Source organism: Artibeus jamaicensis, unplaced genomic scaffold, assembly GCF_021234435.1.
Source record: "Artibeus jamaicensis isolate MK-2021 breed Jamaican fruit bat unplaced genomic scaffold, CSHL_Jam_final contig_452, whole genome shotgun sequence".
Classification (NCBI taxonomy): Eukaryota; Metazoa; Chordata; class Mammalia; order Chiroptera; family Phyllostomidae; genus Artibeus; species Artibeus jamaicensis.
Genome location: NW_026521837.1, coordinates 5,002,149 through 5,029,333, shown reverse-complemented (window position 1 = coordinate 5,029,333; position 27,185 = coordinate 5,002,149). Strand labels below are relative to the sequence as shown.

Sequence of the window (27,185 nt, the reverse complement as noted above, 5' to 3'; positions counted from 1 at the left end):
CCATTTAAGGTATGAAATTCAATTTTTCTGTTTATAAACATCTTATAAAACATTTGTCTCCTTTTCCTGTTTTCCTAGGTGAAATATTTTTTGAAATGTTTGAAGTTGTTTGGGGGAATATTCATATGTCCAGATATGTTTTTCCTCAGTAAGAAAATGTTGTGACCTATTGATTGTTCCTAAAGAGGCTGAAATCTAAAAGGGAAAGTTTTAGGTGCCCTTTGGTATGATTTTGTTTTGTTTTTCACTTGACTCAGCTAATTCTATAAAATTGTCTAAAATCACCTCCTTTTTTTTCTTTTTTGCAGGCAGGAAAAAGCGGTGCAACTTGGACAGGTAAATCATGCAGCATATCTGCTGGTCCTTTTTGTTTTTCTGCTTGCACCTCAGAGATGCTGATCTGATAAAGGCAGCAGCCGAGTCATCTCCACTTTGCTGAAAGAGATGTCCCACCGCTGCTGTGCTTACTGGTCTTGACATCTCTTCCCTCTCCTCTCTTGAGGGCTTGGTGGGCATACTTTTGCTGGGAGTAAAATAAAATGTAGAATCGTGTTTACTTATTTGAAGTGTTAATTTAAGAGTCACTTTTTCTTACATCAGTGACATTAGAGATTAATCCAAAGGAATTTGTTCTTTCTCACCACATTCATCGAACTCTGCCTCCAAAATGGAAGTCTTCTTTTTTTTTTAATTGTTGTTCAAGTACAGTTTTCTGTCTTTTGCTCCCATCCCAGCCCATCCCCCCCCCCCCCCCGGTGTTTCCCATCTCCCTCCCATTTCCACCCCCTTAGTTTTTGTCCAGGTGCCCTTTATACTTGTTCCTGTAAACCCTTCCCCTTTTCCCCTGAAATTTCCTCCCCTCTCCCCTCTGGTCACTGTCAGCCTGTTCTCAGTTTCAGTGTCTTTAGTTATATTTTGCTTGTTCGTTTGTTTTGTTGATTAGGTTCCACTTAAAGATGAGATCATATGGTATTTGTCTTTCACCTCCTGGCTTATTTCACTCAGCATAATGCTTTCCAGTTTCGTCTATGCTGTCACAAAGGGTAGGGGCTCCCTCTTTCTGCTGCATAGAATTTCATTGTGTAAATGTACCATAGGTTTTTGATCCATTATTTACTGATGGGCACTTAGTTTGCTTCCAGCACTTGGCTATTGTAAATTGTGTTGCTATGAACATTGGGATGCATGGATTCTTTTGGATTGCTGTTTCAGAGTTCTTAGGATATAATTTTAGCACTGGAACTGCTGAGTCAATAGGCAGTTCCATTTTTAGTTTTCTGAGGAAACCCCATACTATTTTCCATAGTGGTTGCACCAGTCTGCAATCCCACCAACAGTGCACTAGGGTCCCCTTTTCTCCACAACCTCTCCAACAGTTGTTATTTGTTGGTTTGTTTATGATGGCCATTCTGACTGGTATGAAATGGTATCTTATTGTGGTTTTAATTTGCACCTCTCTGATGGCTACTGATGCTGAGCATCCTTTCATATGTCTCTGGGCCCTCTGTATGACCTCCTTGGAGAAGTGTCTGTTCAAGTCCTTTACCCATTTTTTAATTGGGTCGCTTGTCTTCTTAGAGTGGAGTCATGTGAGTTCTTTATATATTTTGGAGATTAAACCCTTGTCTGAGGTTTCATTGGCAAACATGTTTTCCCATATGGTTGATTCTCTTTTCATTTTAATGCTGTTTCCTTTAGCTGTGCAGAAGCTTTTTATTTTGATGAGATCCCATTTGTTTATTCTTTTTTTTATGTCTCTTGCTCTAGGGGACATATTGCTGAAGACATTGCTGAGTGGAATATCTGAGCTTTTCCTGCTTATGTTCTCCTCTAGGACTTTGATGGTGTCATGACTTATATTTAAATCTTTTACTCACCTTGAATTTATTTTTGTGTATGGTGTAAGTTGGTGATCGAGTGTCATTTTTTTTTGCATACAGCTGTCCAGCTTTCCCAACACCATTTGTTGAAGAGGCTATTTTTACTCTATTTTATGCTGCTGCCCTCTTTGTCAAAAATTAATTGACTGTAGAGAGTTGGGTTTATTTCTGGGCTCTCTGTTCTGTTCCATTGGTCTATGTGCCTGTTTCTGTGCCGGTACCAGGCTGTTTTGATTACATTTGCCTTGAAATACAGTCTGGTACCAAAACAGAAATCTTCTTTGTGCCCCCAAACTTAATTCAACTTGAAGGAGGCAGACTGCTGGTTTTCACTGTGTTGTACAACTTCCAGGAAACATTCTAGCCATTTTGCTGAGGGAGCCTCAGGGTCAAGGTAACTTTTGATGAATGTTGGCAAATTGCATTTTTGACATTCCATGTGATTTGTAAGGAAGAGCCAAGAGGCGCCGCTCTCCCTGCCTGTTCCCAAGCCCTCCACTCATCACTCCAAAGCCCTGGAAGCTAAATTCTCTGCTTCCCTTTATTCTGGTGTTGGTAGTTGCCCTTGAAGGTCATCAAAGCAGTGAACTTCAGAGAAATGAACAGAGTAGTCTATCTGGATTGTTTTGATTTGAGGACCTCTATGTTTTATTAGCTTTGGGAAAATGAGCCTTCCCATGGAGTCTTAGCTTAGCAGCATCTCCACATTGGGATCTGAAGGAAAGCTTCAGCTACTAGTAAAGTGCTCCTTGCCTGTTTTTGTCTTCTTTGATGTTGTGAATGAATGATTAAATGAAAGAAAGAAATGATAAACCATTACAAAGTATTATAATTCTATGCAATCATATTTTATATTAGAAATTCAATTTGACTTACCAAGAGAATAGAATTTAAATATGAAATTTGTTTATTATTTTAATAGTGTGGCTAAAGAGTAGATGTACTGAATTAAGTAATTCAAGAAAAAGACGAGTCACTTATTAAACTCATTTTACTCAATACCATCTGAAGAAATATTTTATGAAAGCATTAGGTTAAAAACAAATAAGTGAACAAACACAATAAAACTTTATTACCTGAAATATACAAAAACATGTTAAGTTTATATAAAATGGTTATCAATCTTAACAACATTCTTAAAACTAAGCTTCTTTTATTAGACAAAGATAGAAATTGTTGGTAGTAAAACAAATAAAATCGGGCATTCGGTGGTTATTTTCCCTTGGTGAAGATGTGCATTAATTTCATAGTTGAATTACAACTTTTAAAAAGTCCTTCAAATTTTTCCTTGACGAAGAAATGGCTAGATGCAAAGACTTGTTTGAATAGAGTATATACTCTAAAACAGTGGTTCTCGTGAAAGCTTTGGCTTCCCTCCAAAAAAAAAAAGCCTATACATGAATGCAAAATTTTATAAATACAATGTGTAATTGATAACTTATACATTCGTTTTGAAAATTTTTTTTGATAAACAAGGAAAAAGGCATTTTTTGTATAAGTATGGATGGTCTTTATCTGACAGTAACAAACATTAAAATATAATATGTTTTTCATTTAAATATTCTGGAAGGATATACACCAAAATATTTCCAGTGGGTGGTGAGATTTGCAATGATTTTTTTTTTGCAATGATCTTTAATTAATTTTTTTCTACTGTCATCTCTGTTGTCAAGATTCTTCCAAGGTTTCTTTTTTAAAAAATGTATTTATTTGTTTAGGTTAGGTTTCTTTTATTCAGACAGTTAACATGTACAATATCAGACTTTCATAAGAGAAAAGCTGTTTTCATTTTGGATAAAGAATGGTGTGTGGTTATAAGTGGTGTTAAGAAAACATTACTTAAGGATTAGATACCTTTAGGGGTTTTTTGCTTTTTATTATAGATATTAATAAAATATATAAAATAGTAAAATGAATCTTCTAGACACATCACAACCTCTACAGTTGTTAGCTCTTAGCTAACTCATTTGATCTATATTTTTACCCTCTTCCGCCTCTTCTATTATTTTTTTAAATTGTGATTTAAAAAAAACCCACATACGTTAAGTTTACCATCTTAACCACTTTCAAGTGTACAGTTAAGTAGTATTAAGTATTCACAATGTTGTGCAATAGACGTTTAGAACTTTTTATCTTGCAAAACTGAAGCCCTATATCAATTAAAATCCAACTTCCCCTTCCCTCCTGATCCCAGTCCTTGGCAACCACCTTTCTACTTTCTGTTTCTATAATTTTGACTATTTTAGACACTTCATTTAAGTGTAATCATACAGGTTTGTTGTTTGTGACTGACTCATTTCACTTAGCATAATGTTCTCAAGGTTCCTCTATGTGGTAGCATGTGATAGAATTCCCTTCCTTCTTAAGGAAAAGAAATTCTAATAATATTTCACTGCATGTATATGCCACATTTTTTTATTTATATGATTGCTTTCACTTTTTCTATTCTTTTTATGCAAATTCTACACATCATATTATTGAAAACATTTTTTATTTAATATTAATCCAATCCAAGTAAGGCCATTCATGCTAAGTACCTGATACAATATCATATATCTCTGGGTAATCATGTTACATGATATAAAATTGGGCAGAAAACATAATAAAATAAGAAAAAGAGCTTATCAGGAGGTAAAATGTTCAATTTTTTTAATCTAGGGGTTTGTTGCACTGTTATGGCTGCTCATCGATCTTTCTAGAGTTAAGAGGAAACAAACTGCCCATTCCAGCACCAAAACTGACAATTTATTGAGGTTGCTTTAATGTGAAAATTTCAGATTTTGCCCAACATCAGTGTTTGCTCTAAGACTACAAACAACTCAATTGGTAAACACACTTTAAGGAAAAAAAATTCTTAAATTAGAAAACTACTTGTTTCAAATGGCATCAAACAAACTCAGATTGAATATTTAAAAATCAGTGGGATAACTAGCAAAATCTAAATAAGATCCATAGATTATAGAATTATAACAATGTTAATTACCCAGTTTTAATATTTGTACTAAGGCTTATGTAAGGTATTACCACTTAGAGAAATTGGTTGAAGACTTTATGAGGGGGGACCCAAAAAACCCAGGAATTATCTTCTAGTGGGCAGTACAGGCTTCCCTCTGCTAGATGAGTGCTCTAGGAACCCATCTGGGTACCAGCTGGTGTTGTTGTGAGAGATTGCATTCAGCTTCAGTGAACTTTTTTTGAGGACTTTTTTCAATGCATTTGCCCATTTCACGATGGGTGATTCATGAGTGCACCTGACCAGAACATGCTGAGTATTCAGCAATTTTTGACCCAAAATGGAATGACTCTCATGCTCCACCCTCCCTATTCATCCTCTTTCACCCTCAGCAAGACTATACTGTCAGGATCATTTTTTTTTAAATTTTATTTATTATTAATTTTTTCGAGAGAGGGGAAGGGAAGGAGAAAGGGAGAGAAATATCAATGTATGGTTGCCTCTCATGCGCTCCCTGCTGGGAACTGGCCTGCAACCCAGGCATGTGCCCTGACTGGGAATCGAACCGCGATACTCTGGTTCGCAGGCCCGCACTCAATCCACTGAGCTACACCAGCCAGGGCTCAGGATCATTTCTATAGTTTGTTACTATTTCACCTGAAGCGATGTCTTTTTTATTTTACCGAATGAAAAAAGTCCTCAAAGGGAAATGTTTTGCTGATGTGGATGAAATGAAACAAAAACATGGCAGAAGCACTAAAAGGCATCAGAATTGACGTTAAAAAAACTGTTTGGAGCAATAGAAAAAATGTCTCACTAGGTGTATTGCATCAAATAAAAAGTACTTTGAAGATGACTGAAATTTAAACATTAAAAAATATATGCACAATTTTTTAGAAATAAACTTCATTTTGGGGGGGCCTTCATACTTGTATTATTTTTGCCACCATTGTGTAAATCTGAAATTATTTCAAAATGAAAAAGGGTTTTGAATGGTAGTTTCTCTATATTATATTTGGCATTCTCAGACTTGCCTGGGTATTTCAATTGGTTGGAGCATTGTTGCCTGGATTTGCCAAAGTTGTGGGTTTGATCTTCAGTCAGGGCACATGTAAGAATCAACCAATTAATGTATAAATAAGTGGAACAACAAATTGATGTTTCTCTCTCTATCTAAAAATCAGTAAATCAATCAATAATAATTGGCATCTGAGTAAAACTTATATCTACCCTTTTAAAAGCCCAAACCTGATGAATTGGAGATTGTGAAATGCACATACTGTAAGAAGGAAAAATAAAAAGACAATTATCTTCATCATCCTACCTCTGAGCAAGCCATGGGACATGTTGGGAGCTTCTTGCCCAGAGACCTAGCTACCTTTCTGATGTGTAAAGGAGGGTCAGATGCCAACAACCAAGCAAAGATACCCATCGAGTTCTTAATCTTTGACTTTTTTCTATAAAAAATAGAATTTCTATCTGCAAATGACCATGAAAACTGGAGCCATGTAGAAGATAGGCAAGATGGGGCTTAGTGTCGTTTTAGTTTCTTATTAGCATGAAGGAAAATATACAAGTTAAATGAACTAACAGCCTTCCTAATGATTGGATATAATTGCATTTTCATAAATTTCTTCATGTTTTCTTTCTGTGTGCCTGCATGAGCTTATCAAAAGCTTGTCCTGTGTTCTGTCAATCTGAGCTAACATGCCTGGCCCTGTGTATAATTAATATTATCTTTAAGCCTGATGTTAAAACTATTAGTAGCTATTAATTTCACAGTAGTTATTCTCCAGTAAGCAAGCACAAGTCTTAAAGATACAGCTCTAGACACCTGGGCCAGGTATGAAAGAAAACTCTGAGCTCAGCTGATCTGACACAAGGCAAAGAGTTGGCCTGAGAAAAATCCAGTCAAGGTAAAAGATGAGCTAACCTAAAGTGGGTTCTGGAAAAGAAGTAGTAATTCTTACTTTTAAGGAGGGAGAAAGAGTAAGAAGAGCACATTCAATACTGTTTGCTTTCATGACCATTAAGGGACTGTGGTTTTCTAGAATCAGAAAAAGTGTGGTAGCAAAGAGAAAGAAAAAAATTATTGTCATGAGTCAGTGACAAAAAATAGATTTTGTTAAGTAAGTAAAGAAGTATGAGTAGCCTGGTAATATTTGTTATGGTAACACAGGACACTGTAACAAACTCCATGTTCCCAGCAGTTAATTAGTACAACGAATGTGTGCTTCTTACTCATGTTAAGGACCCACACTTGTGTGCCTGGTCAGAGAGCAGGTTCCAAGGCTATTCCAGGGTATGGGGTCCTTCCTTTTTTTAGTTCTTCTGTTTTCTAGGACCTCAGTGTCTTCTGAAGTGATGGTGTAAGAGAGAATGGAGAAGCCTCATCAACTTCTACAAGACCTTCAGCCCCATGCAAATATCCAACAGATGAATAGATAAACAAAATGTGGTATACCCATATATTATTCAGGCTTTAAATAGGAAGGAAATTCTTACACGTTATAATATGGGTGAACTTTGAAGACATCACGTTAAATGAAAAGCCAGACAAACAAGGACAAATATTGTACAATTCCAGTCACATGAGGTACTTAGAATAGTCAAATACACAGAGACGGACCGTACAACAGTGGTTACCAAGAGCTGGAGGAAGGAGGGAATGCAGAGTTATTGTATAGAAGGTCCAGAGTTTTAGTTTGGGGATAATTAAAACGTTCCAGAGGGCTAGTGGTGACATTTGTACAACAATGTGAATGTATTAAACACCACTGTATACTTAAAAATGGTAAATTTTAGGTCACATATATTTTACCAAAATTTTTTTTTGAAAAACTTTCAGCTCAGAACTAGTCGAGAGAGTTTGGTAACAAATAATCTTTGACTGGGCAGCTGCTTTCCAGTAATACCTCCTCACTGGAGAGGAGGCACAAAGTTTGGGTAGACATCTAGCCTCTAATGCCACAACTGGAAAGAGAGGGGCCAAAGCCCTGAAGTACTCCTTTTAAAAATGACCCCCTCTTCTCCTCACTCATCCCTATTAAAATAAAATATTTTCTCAGTCCTTATTTACTTGTAGTGTTTAGAGTTTATTCTCACCTTTTTAAATGCTACCTATACAGTTACATTTATTAAACCCTCACCATGCCCCAGCCCATGCTATAAATGCCTTGAACCACAGTAAAACTTGTTTAAGGTAGCTACTCTTGTTATCCCTATTTTAAGATAAAGGATCTGAGGTACGGAGGAATTAAGCAAGTGGGTCAGAACATGCAGCTGCTGTGTGGCACAGCCAGGACTGGCCCCACTATCCAGTGGTTTCTGTATTCTTAACCACTATACCACACTTTCTTCTAGGACTCTGTGATGTATTATGACTAATTTGTGGTATATTTGGCTGAGCTGCTTTTTAAAAAAAAAAAAGATTTTATTTTTTTATCTTTAGAGGGTAAGGGAATGACAGAGGGAGAGAAATGTCAATGTATGGTTGCCTCTCTGCGTCCCCTGCGTCCCCAGGCATGTGCCATGACTGGGAATCGAACCATGATCGAACCGTTTGCAGGCCCGTGCTCAATCCACTGTGCTACCAGGGATTCGATTACTTTCTAATATTGGCTTACACAAAAGAAACGTTTTACTTTTCTCTCATTTTAAAAGTCTAAGCTGTTGGGTAGTCCAGGGGAAGAGGGCAGCTTTACCCTACAGTATCCCTTAGGGACTCAGTCAGACTCTTTCTACCTTGTTGCTCCACCTCCCCCTAGGGTACATTCCAGCATGTTGTGGTTCCAACTCAAAGGAAGTGGAAAAGAGGAAATGGGGCAAAGCAGCTTCCTTCTAAGTACTATTTGACTAGAAGTCACACATACCACTTCTATTCCAATGGCTCAGCCTAACTTAGTCATATAATCACACCCAGCTATAAGGGAAGCTGAGCATGTAGTGCCCAACTAGGCAGCCATGTTTACCTGGAAAATTCAAAGAAGACCTGACTGTTAGCAATCTCTGCCATGTATAAAGATCATGTGCTCAATCATCAGACCATATGCAGGAACAAGGTACAAGAGGGAGAGTGATTAAAAAGTCCACCCAAGATACCCAATATCTGTATAACAATAGAACCAGAAAATAAATATATAAATAAAAATAAGAAAGGGAGAAAACTGTCAATAAAACCATAGATATCTAAAATTGATCAAAATGAGTGTCCAAATTGAAAAGGCAACTCATATTTATACATGAGTATCCTGACTGAGATTGCTACCAATAGTGAGTGAGAAGAGATTCCTACCAAAGTACATCATTATTAAACTGTGGACCACCAGGGAGAGAGATGATCCTAAAAGCTTATAGAAAGAAAAAAAATGTCACATTTAAAAATCTGGGAAGATAATGGCATCAAATTTCTCAGCAGCAGCATGGGGCGGCTAAAACACTGGGAAGCAATGCCTACAAAATTCTGGGGAGATACGATTTTAGAACTAGAATTCTATATTCAAGAAAATTACCAAGGAAATATAAGAGTAGAAGAAGACATTCTCAGAGATGCAAGCTTGCAAATGTAAGTGCAAGCAGAAATAGAAGTTTGTCAATCTGCCATACAGCCTTTCTCAGGAGGTAGTCACAGGATAGGCTTCATCAAAATGATGGAGCAAACCAGGACACTGTGTTGCAAGAATTAGAAGAAAAACAGGGAAATACAGGAAGTGAAGTTACAGCAGTTCTAGGGAGTGACAAGTCCACCTTGGAGTCAGAGGAAGACGGCTTCCGCGAGGCCATCTCAGTGGTGTTCCAGAGCTGACTCGGACAGGACCACAAGGGCAGCTGCTCCTCTTCCCAACCCGCAGTCAGCGGTGTCACGCTGAGAGCTAGAAATCTGCTATGGAGGGAGTGTTTACACACTGGAAGGAAGCCATCGGAATCAGGGTTTGATCCTACCTACACCCAAAAAGAGGTGGTTATTAAACATTTACACCTCACTCCTGAACTTAGCAGGTTTGCTCCTAAGATTAACTATATGGAAATTTATATTAAGAGATGTTTTACAAAGCTATTGAGAATTGTGAGAAACTTTAGCCAATATTTCAAAGAAAATTAAGCCAGTGGGAAAAGAGGAGGCGATTATTATCTCTAGGGGAAAAAAGTATACAATAAATATACTGTAATTATAACACAATATCTGGCTCATCCATGGGCAAAATTTACATAATCATAATAATAATGAAAGCACTAAATGTGAATTTAATCAAAATTGTAGTATAATTATATTGGAGAGAAGAAAAAGGGAAGGGGGTCTGTGTTAGAGAGGTAAAATCTTCACCAGTCATATTGGGAGTGTTGGTAGGCATGAGATTGATCTTTTTAAGATCCTCAGCTAGCCCTGGCTAGTGTAGCTTAGTGGATTGAGTGTGGGCTGTGAACCAAAGGGTTGTTGGTTTGATTCCCAGTCAGGGCACATGCCTTGGTTTTGGGCCAGGTCCCCAGGGAAGGCCACATGAGAGGCAACCACACGTTGATATTTCTCTCCCTCTTTCTCCCTCCCTTCTCCTCTAAATAAAATCTTTTTTAAAAATCTGTAAAGATCCCTAGCTACAGGGGCCTTTTGGTCCAAGGGTTCAGTTGTCCTTTGAAATCCACCACTACGGTCATGCTCCTGAAGGGCTGCTTCTAGCCAATGATGGGGAGAGAAAGGTAGGCTGGTTCCTGGGAGTAGAGGACACCTCTGATGGGTGACTGCTGCCTGAGGACTCCCCAAGGCCTCTTGACCTTTCCTTAGAACTGTTCCTGGTCTAAGGTGATTCTACCCAATCTTCCTTTTTTTTTTTTCTCTCTCTCCTGACTTAATAAAACCTGCAGGGCAATCTGATAGCATTCCAAGCCTTTCCCTGGTTTCCTCCTCGTTTTTTCTCAAAGACATTTACCCTAATAAATTTCTTGCTTTTGTGTCTGCTTCTTGAAGAGTCTGTACTAAAACAGAAGTCAATTAATAATACTTAATAATTAATGAAACGATGGCCGTGTATACCTCTTTCTTGGACTATACATGTAAATATCAGAAGAACTAGCTATGAGAAGTGGAAGTAAAAAAGAGGCACACATTTTTAAGTTTTTAGCACTGATTGACATATATATGTATACTGTTTTTAAGTAAATTGTTTAAAAAGTGAAAGACCAGTCCCACTGGTCTTTTTCTAATGGAAAGGCCAGTTTCCATTACTGAGGGAAACCAAAGTTTTATCTTGACTTTATACTTCTAGCAGAAGACTCCTTCTATACAATGACTCCTTTTTCTTTTTTTTATACCAGCAGTTAATCAAACTGCTTGAAGGCGGCTCCTCCTAGGGGTAGCAAAATGAGCTGTTAAGTGCCTACTCTGGGATGAAAGCACTATTGACAATGTCCTTGAGTTGTTTTTATGTTGAATACATACAGAAGGAAAAATTTTAGAGGTTTTCTCCCCTCCTTTTCTCCCTATTTTGGGTAAGACAAGCCCTTAGACCTTGCCTTTGGATTTTTGCAAATGCCTATTAAAGTGGTATACATCCTAAAAAAAACATTCACTAGAACTTCAAAACAAAATCCAGGAAAGTACCTTTTCACACTTATAAAACTGTTTTATATTTTAGGACAGTTTGCTAAAATGCTATATTTTATTATCTAAAAATAATAATAATACCATTCACCATTTTCATGATAAAGACTATTTCCCCAGGCTATGCCGAAGTCTTAATTCTTCAATTTTTTTTTACTGCAAATGTAGTGAAAAGTTCTAGTTAAACTCATAGATTAAAACATAAACTTATCACCATTACTTCTCATAATTTCTCTAAAATAGCAATGAAGGAATCTTTTAAAACTACAAAGTGTCAGAATTCAAACAGGTAAGACTACAGCAGAGAAGAGAATACAGATGGCAGATGGGTGTGTGGTGAGCAACTTAGTGGGAGAGAGAAAGCTGAAACTCCTATCCCCAGAGGAGCAAACCAAAAAGAAGCAAACTGATATTTGCACCCACCTTTTGAGTAAGTTAAAATAAAGCAAGAAAACTAATATGATACCCTCAAAGATTTGAGATATAAGATATCCTCAGAACAAGAAAAATGTGCTATTTTATAAAAGGAACATTTTGAAAACAAGAGGAGAAATCTTGGAAGTTAAACATATTACAGACATGAGAGGTGTGATAAAAAGATTTAGAAGATAAAGGCAAGGAACTTTCACAGATATTGAAAGAGACAGAGAGATTTAAAACAGAAGGAGAGAAAGATAAAAAAACCACAAGACTTCTAGAGAACAGAAAGAAGTTGGAGGATGTTAACAAACAACTATTACCAAAATTTTCCCTATTCATTTGATTGTGAATTCATTTCTTCACTTTCTAGAGAGTGTATGCTATATGCCAGACTGTATTCTAGGTGACAAAAATTCCTCAGAAAACAGTAAAGCAGTAAAATTCCTGATCTCATGGAGCTTACTCAGAAATTAAGGTTAGAGTGATAACTTTTTAGACAGAAAGAGTCCACTGAATATCATTTAAAATAAATAAAAAAGATTGACAATAATGCCCATCATCATGAATGTACAGAACACCTGGATGATGAAATGGTGTTGAAATTTCTAAAATTTTTCTGGAAAAAGAAAGTTTATATATAAAAGACTGTGAATGAAAAAATGGGCTTCTCAGCATTCCCATGGGAAGCTAGAAAACGATGGAACAATTTCTTCATGACCCCAGGGGCAATTATTTTTTACCTAGAATTTAATTCCCAGCCAAACTACTAATCAACATGAGGGCAGTATGTAGTCATTTTCAGATATTTCAAGTTTTCAAAAACTTTACCTATCATATATCATTTCTTGGGAAGGTACTAAAAGAGGTTCTCCACACAATAGAAAGTAAATTTAAAACCATCTGGGATCTAGGAAATAAGGAATCCAGCACAAGGGAAAAAAACACAATTCTAGAACAGAAGTTGGGTCTCAGATCTAGAGAGCAAGCCACTCCAGTTGCAACAGAAGGTCAGAGAGCTCCAGGGTGTTGCTATTTGCAGAAAGAGTGAGAGCAAGAGAGAAGGGGGCTGGGGGAGAGCAGATCTCTGACCTGATACACATGTATAACTATAGATGAGATTCACCCTGCTGCCAACAGTTATAAACAAATAAAGGAGAGGTGGATAAAAAAGAATAAGCTTAAAAAAGCAATTAACTTGTAAGGAAATTGTATAGAAAAGAAAATATAATGTAGTACATTATGTGGCTCACTTGTGAATAATGCTTCCACAGCCATAATAATGTAAACTCTGCATATTTAATTTAAAAGGATCATGAGGTTCCAGTTCAAGATGGTAATGTAGAAAGACCCTGAACTCACCTTCTTGGAGGAACAGAATGGATCCTCAGCTACACGTGGAACAATTTCCTACAGAACTGATCATCTAACTATATTGGGAGGATAGAGGGTGGAAGACTGCATGAGTTTAAAGAGGAGCTGTTGGGGGTGTAAGATGGCTAATTCACAGAAAGTAATTAGGAATATGGAAAAGTGGAGAAAAAGAGTAGTATAAGCATGTTATTTAGAAATTTGGAAATAAATACTTGAGAAACTAGTTGAAACCAGTAAATGTTTCGCTTGGTAAGTTTCTCCTGTTTTACATGACAAGGCTATTAAACTCTAAGTACATGCATTTCTCTGATTAAAAAAATTAAATAATAAAAAGGCAGATGGTTAAAAATTGATACTACTTAGGGCAGTTATCAAACAGTATATAATAAAATATAAAAATAATTGCTCAATAAATCTATTTATTTAACAAATAAAAAGAAGTGGACTATTCTGGCTAGTTTGGGTACTCCCTGAATCTGACAGAAGACTAAGGGAGTAAGTATCTATGCTGGTTCCTGATCTAGAACAAAAAGAAATCAGGAAAAGCCTAAAGTAACTTGGGCCATGGTAACTACAGTAAATCATTAAAGGCAGAAGGTTCTGATCTGCCTTCTGTTCACAATTTCTAATTTTTATGGAAGCAGTGTCTGTAACAAAACTCTGAGTCACTTTGGAGCAGTATTAGTACTTATATTCTCCTTTCTTTCTAAAAGGGAAGTAGTATATCAGGCCCCAGTAGCCAAATGGATAAGGTACTGGCTTCCTAAAAGGGAAGTAGTATAAAATTGTCATTGTCAAAAGAAATGAGAAGAAACAATGTCAAATGTCTGTAAAATATTTTAAAAGGAGAATATAACTAAAAAATAAATGAGAGAGATAGAGATCAATATAGAGAGAGGGAGAGAGTGCATTAAACAGAAATTTGCAACACAACAATGTTTGTTATATTATCACATAAACTATGGCAAATGACTCTTTGAAGTCCCATCTGGGATGGATATAATACCAGGCCAGAAAAATGACTTTGTAAATTCCCTAAGCATTTAAAGTAAAAAGTATCCTTCAAATTTCTTCAATTAAATTTTGACAAAATAGGACTTCCGGCCAAGATGAAGGCATAGGTGGAAATACTGTGCCTCCTCGCACAACTGACTTTAAAGACAACAAAGTTTTAGTAACAAAAGCACAACCAAAACACAGAAAATTGAACTCTATGGAGGTCCAACAACAATGAACCTTTCAGCCAGACCGGTAAGAGAGGCGGAGCCAGAGGCTGGCAGAGCGGGCTTAGGCAGGAAAAGGTGGCCAGACTGACCCAGGTGCACGGGTGGCAGTTGGCAGATCCCAGGCGTGGGATTGCAACAGGTGGACCCAGTGAGGGCACAAGGAGGCAGGCTGACCGTGGTCACACATTCGCATGCAGATAAACCAGGTGAAGGAGCGAGCAGTGAGACAGATCGCACAGGCCCCAGCAGTGGGAAGCAGCAGAGGGGACTGCTATTGCCCCTCTTTGACCCTGCCCACACACACAGCATCACAACCCAGCAACTGAGTTGCCCTGCCCTGGTGAACACCTAGGGCTCTGCCCCTCATACATAACAGGTGAGAACAGACCAAAATATGATGGCTCAAGAAGAACTCAAAGCCCCAGAGCCAATAACTCTAAGCGACCAAGAAATAGCCAACCTATCAGAGGCTCAGTTCAAAACAGTGGTGATCAGGATGCTCATAGAACTGGTTGATTTTAGTCACAAATTAGAGGAACAAATGAAGGTTAAACTAATTGAAATGAAGGGAAATGCACAGGGAACCAAAAGCAATGGAAAGGAAACTGGGACTCAAATCAATGGAGTGGACCAGAAGGAAGAGAAAAATGACCAAACGGAAAAGGATGAAGAAACCAGAATTCAAAAAAATGAGGAGAAGCTTAGGAACCTTCAGGACATCTTTAAACGTTCCAACATCTGAATTATAGGGGTATCAGAAGGGGAGGAGGAAGAGGAAGAAGTAGAAAACTTATTTGAACAAATAATAAAAGAGAACTTCCCCAATCTGGCAAAGGAGATAGACTTGCAGGAAATCCAGGAAGCTCAGAGAGTCAGGAAGTTGGCCCGGGGAAGCATACACCAAGGCACAACATAGTTACATTGCCCATGATTAAAAATAAGGAGAGACTCTTAGAAACAGCAAGAGAAAAGGAGAGAGTTACCTACAAAGGAGTTCCCATCAGACCATCAGCTGATTTTTCAAGAGAGACCTTATAGGCAAGAAGGGGCTGGAAAGAAGTATTCCAAGTCATGAAAGGCAAGGACCTACATCCAAGATTGCTCTATTCAGCAACGCTTTCATTTAGAATAGAAGGAGAGATAATGTGCTTCTCAGATAAGATCAAATTCAAAGAGTTCAACATCACCAAGCCCTTATTATATGAAATGTTAAAGGGAGTTACCTAAGAAAAAGAAGATAAAAAAGATGAACAGTGAAAGGACAGCAAACTCAAAGTTATTAACAACCACACCTAAAACAAAAGCAAACTAAGAGGACAGTTAGATCAGGAGTGGAGCCACAGAAATGGAGATCACATGGAGGGTTAGCAACAGGGGAGTGGAAGGAGGAGAAGAGTGGAGAAGATACAGAAAATAAGTAGCATAGATGGTAGGTAGAAAATAGATGGGGGGAGGGCAAGAATAGTATGGGAAATATAGAATCTAAAGAACTTGAGACATGTGGTCATAAACTAAAGGGGGGATTGTGGGGGGAGGGGGTATGCAGGGTGAAGGGGAATAAAGGGGGGAATGGGACAACTGTAATGGCATAATCAATAAAATATATTTTAAAAGATTAAAAATGCATTTCCTTATAATATATCCTTGGCCATGTACCCTATTAGTAGTTTGTCCTCTTTCACGTACTAAAATCATGCATAACAATGTACATCAAATAAAAATTTTCTTGCAGAGAATATGTGGTTTTTTCCTACTGGAAAGGAAGACTTCCAGAGCTTCAGACTGCCTTTCTAAAAAATAAAGGGAAATAGCAACAATGATTAAGCAGCACTTCTTCTTCTTCTTCCTACCCTCTCCTCCCATACCTCTCTGCCCTCCTCCCAAAATTCCCTATTTTCAAACAATCTGCTTAAACAGGAATGAACTGGTAAGCAGGAGTAAGAAGAATGGTGAGGAAGGAGGGCATGGAGCATTTCAGTGAAATAAAGAGAAATCAGTTAATTACACTAGCTGAGATTCTGCATCAAATTTGATTTTCTTTTTTTTTTATTGATTATGCCATTACATTTGCTCTATTCCCCCCTCCCTTCCCCTCCACCCTGCATACCCCTCCCCCACCATTTCCCCCTTTAGTTCATGAACACGTGTCTCAATTTCTTTAGATTCTGTATTTCCCCTACTATTCTTACCCTCCCCCCTATGTATTTTCTATCTACTGTCTATGCTACTTATTTTCTGTACCTTCTCCCCCCCTTCCCCTCCTCCCACTCCCCCTATTGCTAACCCTCCCTGAGATCTTCATTTCTATGGTTCTGCTCCTGATCTAGCTATCCTCTTAGTTTGCTTTTGTTTTAGGTGTGGTTCTTAATAACTGTGAATTTGCTGTCCTTTCACTGTTCATCTTTTTTATCTTCTTTTTCTTAGGTAAGTCCCTTTAACATTTCATATAATAAGGGCTTGGTGATGATGAACTCCTTGAATTTGGTCTTATCTGAGAAGCACTTTATCTGTCCTTCCATTCTAAATGAAAGTTTTGCTGGGTAGAGCAATCTTGGTTGTAGATCTTTGGTTTTCATGACTTGGAATACCTCTTTCCAGCCCCTTCTTGCCTGTAAGGTCTCTTTTGAGAAATCAGCTGACAGTCTGATGGGAACTCCTTTGTAGGTGACTGTCCCCTTAGCTCTTGCTGCTTCTAAGATTCTCTCCTTCATTTTAATCTTGGCTAATGTAATTATGATGTGCCTTGGTGTGTTCCTTCTTGAGTCCAACTTCTTTGGGACTCTCTGAGCTTCCTGGATTTCTCGGAAGTCTATTTCCTTTGCCATCTTGGGGAAATTCTCCTTTATTATTTGTTCAAATAATTTTTCCACTGGTGGCTGTGCCTTTCCCCCCTTCTGGTACCCCTATAATTCAGATGTTGGAACGTTTAAAGATGTCCTGGAGGTTCCTAAGCTTCTCCTCATTTTTCTGAATTCTTATTTCTTCATTCCTTTCTGTTTGATCATTTTTTTCTTCCTTCTGGTTCTCTCCCTTGATTTGAGTCCCAATTTTCTTTCCATTACTATTGGAATCTTTTGTATCCCCATTCATTTCAATTAATTTAGCTTCCATGTGTTTCTCTAATTTGTGGCTAAAGTCAACCAGTTCTGTAAGGATCCTTATAACCAGTGTTTTGAACTGTGCATCTGAAAGACTGGCTATTTCTTCATCACTTAGGTCTATCGGTTCTGGGGCTCTGAGTTGTCCTAGAGCCATTTTTGGTCTGTTCGCGCTGTTAAGTGAGCGGAGCAAAGCCTTAGTTGTTTACCAGGACGGGGCGACCCAGGTCGCTGGTTTGTGACGCTGTGTGTGGGGGCGGGGTCAGAGAGGGAGTAATGGCGTTCCTCTCTGGTAGCCCAGCGTTTCCAGTCACTCCGCACGCCTGGGGTTTATCCGATCGGGATTGCGCGAGCCTGCTGCCCCGCGCAGGCTTCCCTTCTCACTGGCTTCTCCCCACGTAAATGCGCGCGACCGACCGACCGATCGCCGCGCCTTTTCCCTGTGCGCCTCGGCAGCCAGCTGGCTGGCGATCAGTGCCCTCGGTTGCCTGTGCGCGCCGCGCACCGCCCCGGGAATTTTTTCTTGCTAACCTGCTCCGCTGCTGGCCTCGCTCCTCGTACCGGTCCAGCCGAGTATCTAGTTGTCCTTTGGACTCCGTATTGTCGATTTTCCATGTGGCTTGGTTGTGACTGCTGTTAAAAATAGTTGTTCTTAGATTTGGTTGTGCACAGAGGCGAGGTGGATCCTCCATCTACGTCTCCATCTTGGCGGAAGTCCCCAATCCAAATTTGATTTTCAATGAAAGGATATTACCAAATAACCAATGGGGTCCTACTGCTCAGGGTCAATAGGCAAAAACTCTGGAGACAGAGTAAGGTGAAAAGGAAACTATATATAACTATATACAGTTTGAAATAATGGCAGGTTTCTGCTTCAAAGCCCATTTTCTATAAGACGCTCAAAGAAAACCACCCTGCAACGTTTGCCAGCTCAGTTCAAGGTTGTGCCAGGAACCCCTTCTCCCACCCAAAGGCACCATCATTTAAGAAAAGGGGGTAGCTTAGCTGGTTTTCAGTCGCTGACTGGTGGTTTTCAGTCACTGACTGGTTTCAGGAATCCTTTGGAGTCTGTACACCCAGGCGTCCTGCTTGTGGCGCGCTGCCCTCTGGTGCACTGTGTACCTGGCCATGCAGGGCCTGCACAGCACAGCTCCAGTCATCAGCACTGCTGTGGCTCCCCATGCAGGGGAGGGGCAAGGGTTTGTGGCTTGGGCAAGCAGCTTCCTGGACGGCACTGACCGGTTCACTAAGCCTTGTCTTGCCAATTGCTCCAGTGGGTCCAAGGCACTGCCCGGGCTAGAGTGGGCAGAGCAACAGTGACTGTGGGCACAGCAGTTGCTGACAGGGCCCCAGCTAAGGGAGCACAAAGGCAGCAGGTGGATGGCTGCCAGGGCAGCTTCCCATGTATTCCTGTGCTGGGCAGGAATGCAAATCTCCCGGCCTGCTGGCCAAGCCTCTTTCCCTCCCCTCTTTTTACCCTAGCACCTATGCTCCAGGCAGGCCATGGAACACTGCAAGAGGGGAGCTGGGAATTCCTGGGCCATGCAGTCCTCAAGGCCCAGCACCCAGTAACTCCAGCCCCCACAGCCAGAAAAGAGGGGAGAACAAAGAGCTCGGCTCAGTGTTTGTGTGAGCTCCACTTTTAAAGGCTGCCCCCAGAATGCCCTGCCTGCCAGAAGTAATTGCATCATCACCCTGATTGTCAGGGCTGTGTACACTGGTTCCGCAGTCACAATGTGGCTGCCACCCATGCGCCATTCTTGGAGCTTCCCCACCCTTCCTCCATTTCCAAGGGGGAGGGCCCCGATACGAGGGGATCCAAATAGAAAACATTAGAAAATAAACAATAGTTGGGTCAAGGGTAAAGTATTTCTTTGCCTCGGATGCCTATAAAAATTATTCCAGCTTGTACTATTTGAAACTATTTGGCAAACATCAACTAAAAAGAGAAATAGACTACAAAAATAAAGATGAAATTTTGCCTCCTTTTATGGCTTGAAGTACTTCCTGCCATAGCAGGACCTTTCAAAATCTGTTTTCCTAGTGTAATAAAATGGGAGAACTGAATTCACCAAATTTCTTTCAAGGAGAGTGCGGTATTTGCACAGACATGCCTTGTCAAACCTGTGTGTGTTGGAAGCTGAGGAACTGAGATGGTCTGAATGAGGGTAGATGTTCTGTGTAGGACAAGGATATGGACTTTGTGCTAGTTTTAGAAGAAAAAAAAGAGAGGAAGAAAAGAAGGAAGTGGGGTAATGGAAAGAGGCTAGCACTTCCTACATTGTGACATCTCTGAGAACATCACCATCATTCTTTATGCAGATCTACAGGAAACAATCACGAAAGCCTTGAGGTTAGTGAGCAGAAAATAATAACTACAGAGATTTCGTCTCCCAAATCCTTGCATTTTCATTGGTTCAAAAGGTGCTGTCCTGATGGGTCAGAATAGAGCCACTCTGATTGGCCAGAGCTGTGCAGATCCAATTAAATGAGGAAAACTTTGGTTCTAATGGTTGAAATAGGACTCCAGAAACTGTAAGGGCTAGCTAGGATGGTAGAAACACAGTGTAGGAATGCAGTTCAGTGCAGCCTTCTCCCTGAAGTGCAATTTATATGAGAGACCCCTGTGTAGAAATGGCTGCTAGGCTCACTGGAAAAAAAAATTTTTTTAAATGAGCCTGGTAAGCCACAAGGAGCCCTTCTTAGCAGGTGTCTTCTTTCTCAAAGTTCACAATGGCTTCTGTGGGGCTGGTGATCATGGAAAATATGCAGAACTCTTGTCTAGGCTACATATCAGCAGTAACTAGAGACATTTTGGAAAAGAGCAAGAATGGAAAAAGAGGATTTGGAGTTGTAAGCAGAACATACCACTGCCACAGAGGAAGGATGACAATTAATATAAAATGCGCAGGGTGCAGCATTGGGAACTGGCATAGAATCAAAGACATCAGTGTATGTATTGGTGACAAAATACTTTCCAGAGTTCACAAGAAAATTACTATAACTCATACAACAATTCGGGAGTTATGTACCAATGGAAATTTAGAAAGGCTTCCACATATGTGTTAATATTTAAAGAATTTTTGCTATGAAATGATTTTTGCAAATTGCATCAAGGTGGTAAGGAACACAATTTGGAAATCAGGGTTGAAAGACATTACTTCAATAATAATCTAAGCAAAAAAATATTGTAAAAAGTCAAGTTCAAGGACCTCCCGCCCTCCTTCCACTGAGGTTAAAAGGTACAGAAGTAAATCACTAGCCATTGTTCACTCTGGACCCTAGTAACTGATTACTAGGACCCTAGTGACTGCATTATATCTTGTCTAACCAATAAATGGTATTCCAATACACAAATCATTCATCCAAGAAACCTCACATCTTTCCAAATTTGATTCTTGGCTCTCTACCTATTCCGCAAACTTTGGTCCCTACTTCTAGACTCAACTCTGGCACTTTGTTCTGGAGTGAGTACATTGCTTATTTTGCACAGCTCTCTGGCAGAAGCAGCTCCGATTATCTTAGGTGAGGACTCCATACTCTTGTTCCTAAACCCAATATGTAAAGAGAGGGCATCCAGATGAAAATCAGTATTTATGGTTTTAGAGGCCCAACTAGCAACATTAAGTAAACATAAGAAACATGGAAAGGCATAACAAGTGTTTCTCCAAGGTTCCAACACATAAAAGGATAAATGTCCATGGAATACACCTAAAACAAGAACGCTGAATACAAAAGATTCTTGAATAGTCCCAAACTGTGCCTAGCCAGTATAATTTCTTGAATCCTAGCCTCTTCTATTTTTTTTTCTGTCCTTGAAACAGTTTCAGTATTATTTCCAAAGAATCCCTGATATGGCAGGCCATTTGGGGGGGGGTGGGAAACTGCCTTCACAATGCAGATTATAAAATTACTACATTTGAATCAGCCGAAAAGCAGTGACCAGAACATTTCCTGACCTGCCTGACAGTTTTATCATGTAGAGGAAGTGACTATGGGATTGCTACTCTGAGGCAAACTCTGACCAATGAGGAGGCATTTATTGGTGAAGTGGAAATGACAAGAGTATTGGAAGAAAGTTATGTTAGTTAGAATTCGAAATGTTTAGTATGAGAAAGTACCAATTCATGAGGCATACAATTGTTATCTCCAAGTATTTGAAGGACATCTATCTGGATGGGAGATTTAGATTTTTTAAATTTATCCCTAAGAAGTAAAACTAGGTTCAATGACTAGACACTGGAGTGCAACCAATTTTACTCAATGTTATTTATTTTTTGGTAACTGTAATTATCAGAGTCACATTATTTGTTTTTTGTTTTGCTTTTAATTTCATATCACACAAAAGTAGAAAAGGTTATTATAAAAGGTGGGGAGTCCCTGTTGCTATGGGTGCCCAAGTCGTGGCTTGCAGACCTCTTGTTCAGAATTGGTCCTATAAACATTGGAAATAATATCAGTTAGCTATTGCTACATAACAAACCACTCCGATGTTTAAGGGCTTAAAACAAAGCTGTTTACTTGGCACATGATTCTGCAAATCAGCACGTTAGGGGAAGTGGCTGGAAATTCTCCTAATCTTGGTTAGGTTCATTCATATGTCTACAGTCAACTTCTAGGCCATCTGGGAACTGGCCTTTGCAGGCTTGCTTCCCACAGCAGAGAAGAGGGTCTCAACAGAGAGGAAAGGTGCAAAACACAGGCAACACCATCATTGCATCCTGCCAGGCAAAGCAAGTCACAAGACCAATCAAAATTTCAGAAAGAGAGAAATAGACTTCATCTCTTTATCACAGGAGGAGTGAAGGACTATAGTCATTTTCATAATTTTGTACAAAAAGTCACTGAAGGAACTTTGCCAGAGCTTATGCCAGAGCAATGGTATAATCAAGTAAGTGTTCTAGAATGATCACTTGGAAATATGTTAAGAGCCATGTTTTAACACTCCTCAACTAATACTACAGAACACACACATTATATAGTCTTCACTTTGCATGGCTCTGATATGCATAAAATTCAATTACCACAGATTTAGTTAAATAACACCAACCCCCAACAATCCTGTTATCATGGTATGGTAACTGAATGATTACATTAAGTATCAAGTTAACTTCTTGCTCTTTAGTCCACAAATCACTATGTAAGTAACAGGTGTACATGCTGGTAAGTGACCAATTACATCACTCTTTTCAAAGACTGGTGACTGCACATCTGTAATTCAGTTCACATACAGTAAGGCATTGTAGTTGTGGTATTTCTTGTCTCCCAGTGACAAACTCTTGTGACATTTTACAACAATGGGTCACTAAAAGAGAGACATGGCCAAGAAAGATAGAGGTACAGCAAAGAAACAAAAAGTGATAATGCTATTTGTGAAATTCAAATGGGACTGTTGACATACCTAGCCAGAGGAACTTAGTGAAGGCAAATTTACAAACATTAATGAGGAAAGTGGTTGTAACATAAAGGGTAAAAATGTTCCAGGGGAAATGACAACAACAAAACAACTTTACATTAAAGTCATTGTCAGAGTTTTTTACCACTTGAAAGCACAAAGGATAAAATGTAAGCTTATCCAAACTTAGAAGGGAGTGTGAGAATTAGCCAGGGCACCAAAAAGATGCTCTCTCTTTACAGCATAAGTTATACAAGGAGAAGGAAAGCACTATTCAAACTACTTGTGACCTTGGAGGGCACTCACGGTGGCCAATGGAGGCTGCAACCTGATAGCAGGGTCCAGGTCCCTGTCGCTGTACAGGAAAGAAATGGAGGACGAGACAGAAAGATTCAGCAAGTACAGTAAATGTATTAAAGTGAAAGTGTGCACTCAAGTGTGAGCAGAATTTGAAAAACAAGCTGCCCCAATGGGGTCTGGGAATAAGATTTCATTAAACACAAGCGATGGGGGCAAAGGGTGGTCTTCAGCTTCTGATTCTAGTGGGGTGATTGCTGATGCAGCTGCCCTTGTCCCTCCTCTCCAGGTAGTTATTTCCTTCTTCTTTTTTTTTTTTAGTTCTCTTGGAACTGCCATGGTGATTCGGGACGTGGGGTGGTCCTGAAACCATTAATTTATTATAATAATGTAATGGCCATGTTTGTCACTTTTAGATCAATATGACTGCCAAATCTGGTTGAGATCAGTTTTCATTTGACTTAAATACAGGAAATTGAGAAGAGAAAGCAGGGAACGTGTAGGTGGTCAGCATTCAATGTTCAAGAAGGGGTGGAGTAGAGCTTGAAGACTTTGATCCCTAATGTAACTTTCCTATTTGTGATAAGTTTTTTTAACAAATAAACATTTAAATTTCCAATGAGTCCAGTGTTTTAAATTATAGTGTACTAAATAAATACTAATTTTATTATTTTTTCACTTCCTTACACATTCATAACCAACAATAAGATAATTCTGAATGTTTTTTCAAAAGGTCACAGAACAATTGTAATTATTCCCATTGATTATTAAGATTTCTTTGCATGGTTTCAGCTTACAGAGTCACTTTTATGGTTCTATAGTGCAGTGCAAAGGAAGGGCTGCTTATACAAAAAATTCCTTCACAATGAAATAGTTTTCATAACTAGGTTTGGAATTGTTTTGGGCTTAGTAACTGTAATTAAACCAAAAAAAAAGTAGATGTTAGGAAAACAAACTGGGTTTTAATAAATATAAGTATTTTTTTAAGTAGAACTAATCCATGGCTTAAAATCTACGATTTGGATCTAGTAACTGCTCCCAGAAGGAAAACTAGAGATATGCTTTCCCTAAACATTACTTCAACCAAAAACAATGATGCTAATGAGCAACAGGCACATCTTTATCAAGAATACAAGCTTTCTGCTTCAAAATAAACATTGGTTAAAGCCTTATCTAAAATGAAAAGCTTTCAATTTTTTAAAGCATGCTTTTAGGGGGTGAGGGGTTCAGGGGCTAACTGTCAATCTTGAACAATGCTCTGTTTATATTGGTCCCTTTGGTCATCTAAGCTAGAGAGGAAAATAAAAGCACCATAAAAGCCAATTCTTCCATAATTTTCCCATGGCTTTAAAGCCAAATCCAAACATGCTGATGGAAGTATTAAGGCTGGACACCAAATCATGTGTCCAATGAAACAAGTTCACACACACACAAACTTTAATGAGACATATGACTAAATCATCACTCTTCTCCTCTCACCATTAGTTTGGGCTAGTCCATTTTTATGGCTCCTATGTCTTTTTTTCATGCTGTTAATTATTCTTATAATTATTATTCTAAACTCTTTCTGATAAACTGCTTACTTCCATTTAATTTAGTTCCTCTTGAGACTTCTTTTGTTCTTCATTGGGGCCTGTTTCTTTGTCTTCCCATTTTGGCTGCCTCTGCATTTGTTTCTATGTATTAGATAGATCTGTAAAAACTCTGGTCCCACCTATGTCAGACACTGCCTGTGACTGGTCCTGGGCAACCTGTTTTGAGCTATCCGTGATCCATAGGTTGTGGCTCCCTCTGCTGGGCCTGGGTATGTGCAAAAAAAACAAAACCAGAGTGCACACCAAAGCTGGCTTTTACCATCACCAGACCAGGGGGAAAGTCAGCTAAAGTCTCAGAGCTCCCAGAGATCCAACTTGGCCTGCAGGCTTTCTGTTAGGCTTTCTCTCTGAAATAGCCTCCAGCTGTACTCTTCAGCAGCCAGGCTTAAGCTCCATGGGGTGAGGTTAAGTAACATGCCCAATATCACAGCAGTAAGTACTGAAACTGGAATTTGAACCCAGGCAGGCTAGCAACAGAGTCTCAGTTCTTTAGCACTATGCTGTGACATGTTGTTGATTTTTTTTCCACTCAGCAATTTAGTTTGGTACGTTTTTTTTTTTTCCATATCCCTCCTACTGATTTCTATTTGTTCTGCTGAAACTTGGAAATCATTAGCCTTTTTACCATTTATAAGAACTTGGATATGTTTTCTAATCTATGATTTTTTTTCTTAAGGGGTAGTTAACTTTTTTAAATTATCTTTTATTTTTTAAATATACTTTATTGATTATGCTATTACAATTGTCCCATTTTTTTCTCCTCTTTATTCCCCTCTAACCTGCAACCCCCCTCCCACCGCATTCCCCTCACTTAGTTCATGTCCATGAACTAACATATAAGTTCTTTGGCTTCTCCAGTTCCATACTATTCTTGACCTCCCCCTGTATATTTTTTATCTACCATTTATGCTTCGTAATCCCAGTAACTGTTACTGCATTCTCCCCCCTCTTCCTTTCCACTGATAACCCTCCATGGGATCTCCATTTCTGTATTCTGTTCCTGTTCTGGTTGTTTGCTTAGTTTGTTTTGCTTTTGCCTTTGTTCTTTTAGATTCAGTTGTTGATAGTTGTGAGTTTGTTGTCATTTTACTGTTCATAGTTTTGATCTCTTTCTTTGTCTTAGACAAGTCCCTTTAACATTTCATATAATAAGAGCTTGGTGATAATGAACTCCTTTAACTTGACCTTATCTGGGAAGCACTTTCATCTGCCCTTCCATCCTAAATAATTTCTTTCCTGGATAGAGAAATCCTGGATGTCCGTCCTTGCATTTCATTACTTTGAATAGTTCTTTCCAGCCCCTTCTTGCCTGTAAGGTTTCTTTTGAGAAATCAGCTGATAGTCTTATGAGTACTTCTCTGTAGGTAACTCTCTCCTTTCCTCTCTCTGCTTTTAAGATTCTCTCCTTATCTTTAATCTTGGGTTATGTAATTATGATGTGCCTTGGTGTGTTCCTCCTTGGGTCCAGCTTCTTTGGGACTCTCTGAGCTTGGACTTCCTGGAAATCTATATCCTTTGCCAGATTGAGAAATTTATCCTTCATTATGTTTTCAATTTCTTGCTCTTCCTCTTCTCCTTCTGACACCCCTATGATTTAAATGTTGAAACATTTAAAGTTGTCCCTGAGTTTCCTAAGCCTCTCCTTATTTTTCTGAATTCTTGTTTCTTCATTCTGTTCCAGCTGAAAGTTTATTTATTCCTTCTGCTGCAAACCATTGATTTGAGTCCCAGTTTCGTTCCTGTCACTGTTGGTCCCCTGTATATTTTTCTTTACTTCACTTTTTATAGCCTTTTTTTCCTCTATTTTGCAACCATACTCAACCATTTCTGTGAGCATCCTGATTACCAGTGTTTTGAACACTTCCTCTGTAGGTTGGCTGGAGGGGTCTCTGGGGCGCGGCCCAACGGATTGACCACCCTTCTGCAGCATGCACAGTTGGCTATCTCCTTGTCACTTAGTTCTATTTTTGGAGTTTTGATCTGTTGTTTTGTTTGGACCATTTTTATTTATTTTTTAAAAAATTTTGGTCTCCACACGTCTGTTACATTGGAAGGAGTAGTGCCTTAGGTATTTGCTAGGGCAAGGCAACCCACTTTGATGTGTTGTGATGCTGTGTGATGTGTTTGATGTGTGTGGGGAAGGGGTCAGAGAGGAAATATGCCCCTTGCTTGGCTCTTGATGGACTTTCAGTCACTTCTCCTGCTACCCACAAGCAAATTGGGCCCTTCTGGTGCTGATTCCCAGGTGGACGAGTTTGTGTATGCTCTAGGATTCTGTGGGTCTTCCCAACGAACTCTACTGTGAGGCTGGGAGTTTCTCCTGCTGCCACAACCCCCACAGATTTTTACAGCCAG

At 39.0% G+C, this 27,185-nt stretch overlaps 1 protein-coding gene across 4 annotated transcripts in view; it reads left to right on the top strand.

The window, feature by feature from the left end:
* Positions 1-13,223, top strand: part of HSD17B11 (hydroxysteroid 17-beta dehydrogenase 11) — an 80,780-nt gene extending 67,557 nt beyond the window's left edge. Inside the window, exons 6-7 of one of the 4 annotated variants that reach the window (XM_053666364.1) lie at positions 309-336; positions 13,157-13,223. In XM_053666364.1, the coding sequence (XP_053522339.1) occupies positions 309-336; positions 13,157-13,201 (73 nt within the window). In that variant the 3' untranslated portion in view covers positions 13,202-13,223. Of the gene's footprint in view, positions 1-308; positions 504-1,767; positions 1,798-7,175; positions 7,209-13,156 lie in introns of those variants that run through there. The other 3 variants (XM_053666365.1, XM_053666366.1, XM_053666363.1) reach the window with 3 other exon arrangements.
* Positions 13,224-27,185: the final 13,962 nt, after the last annotated feature.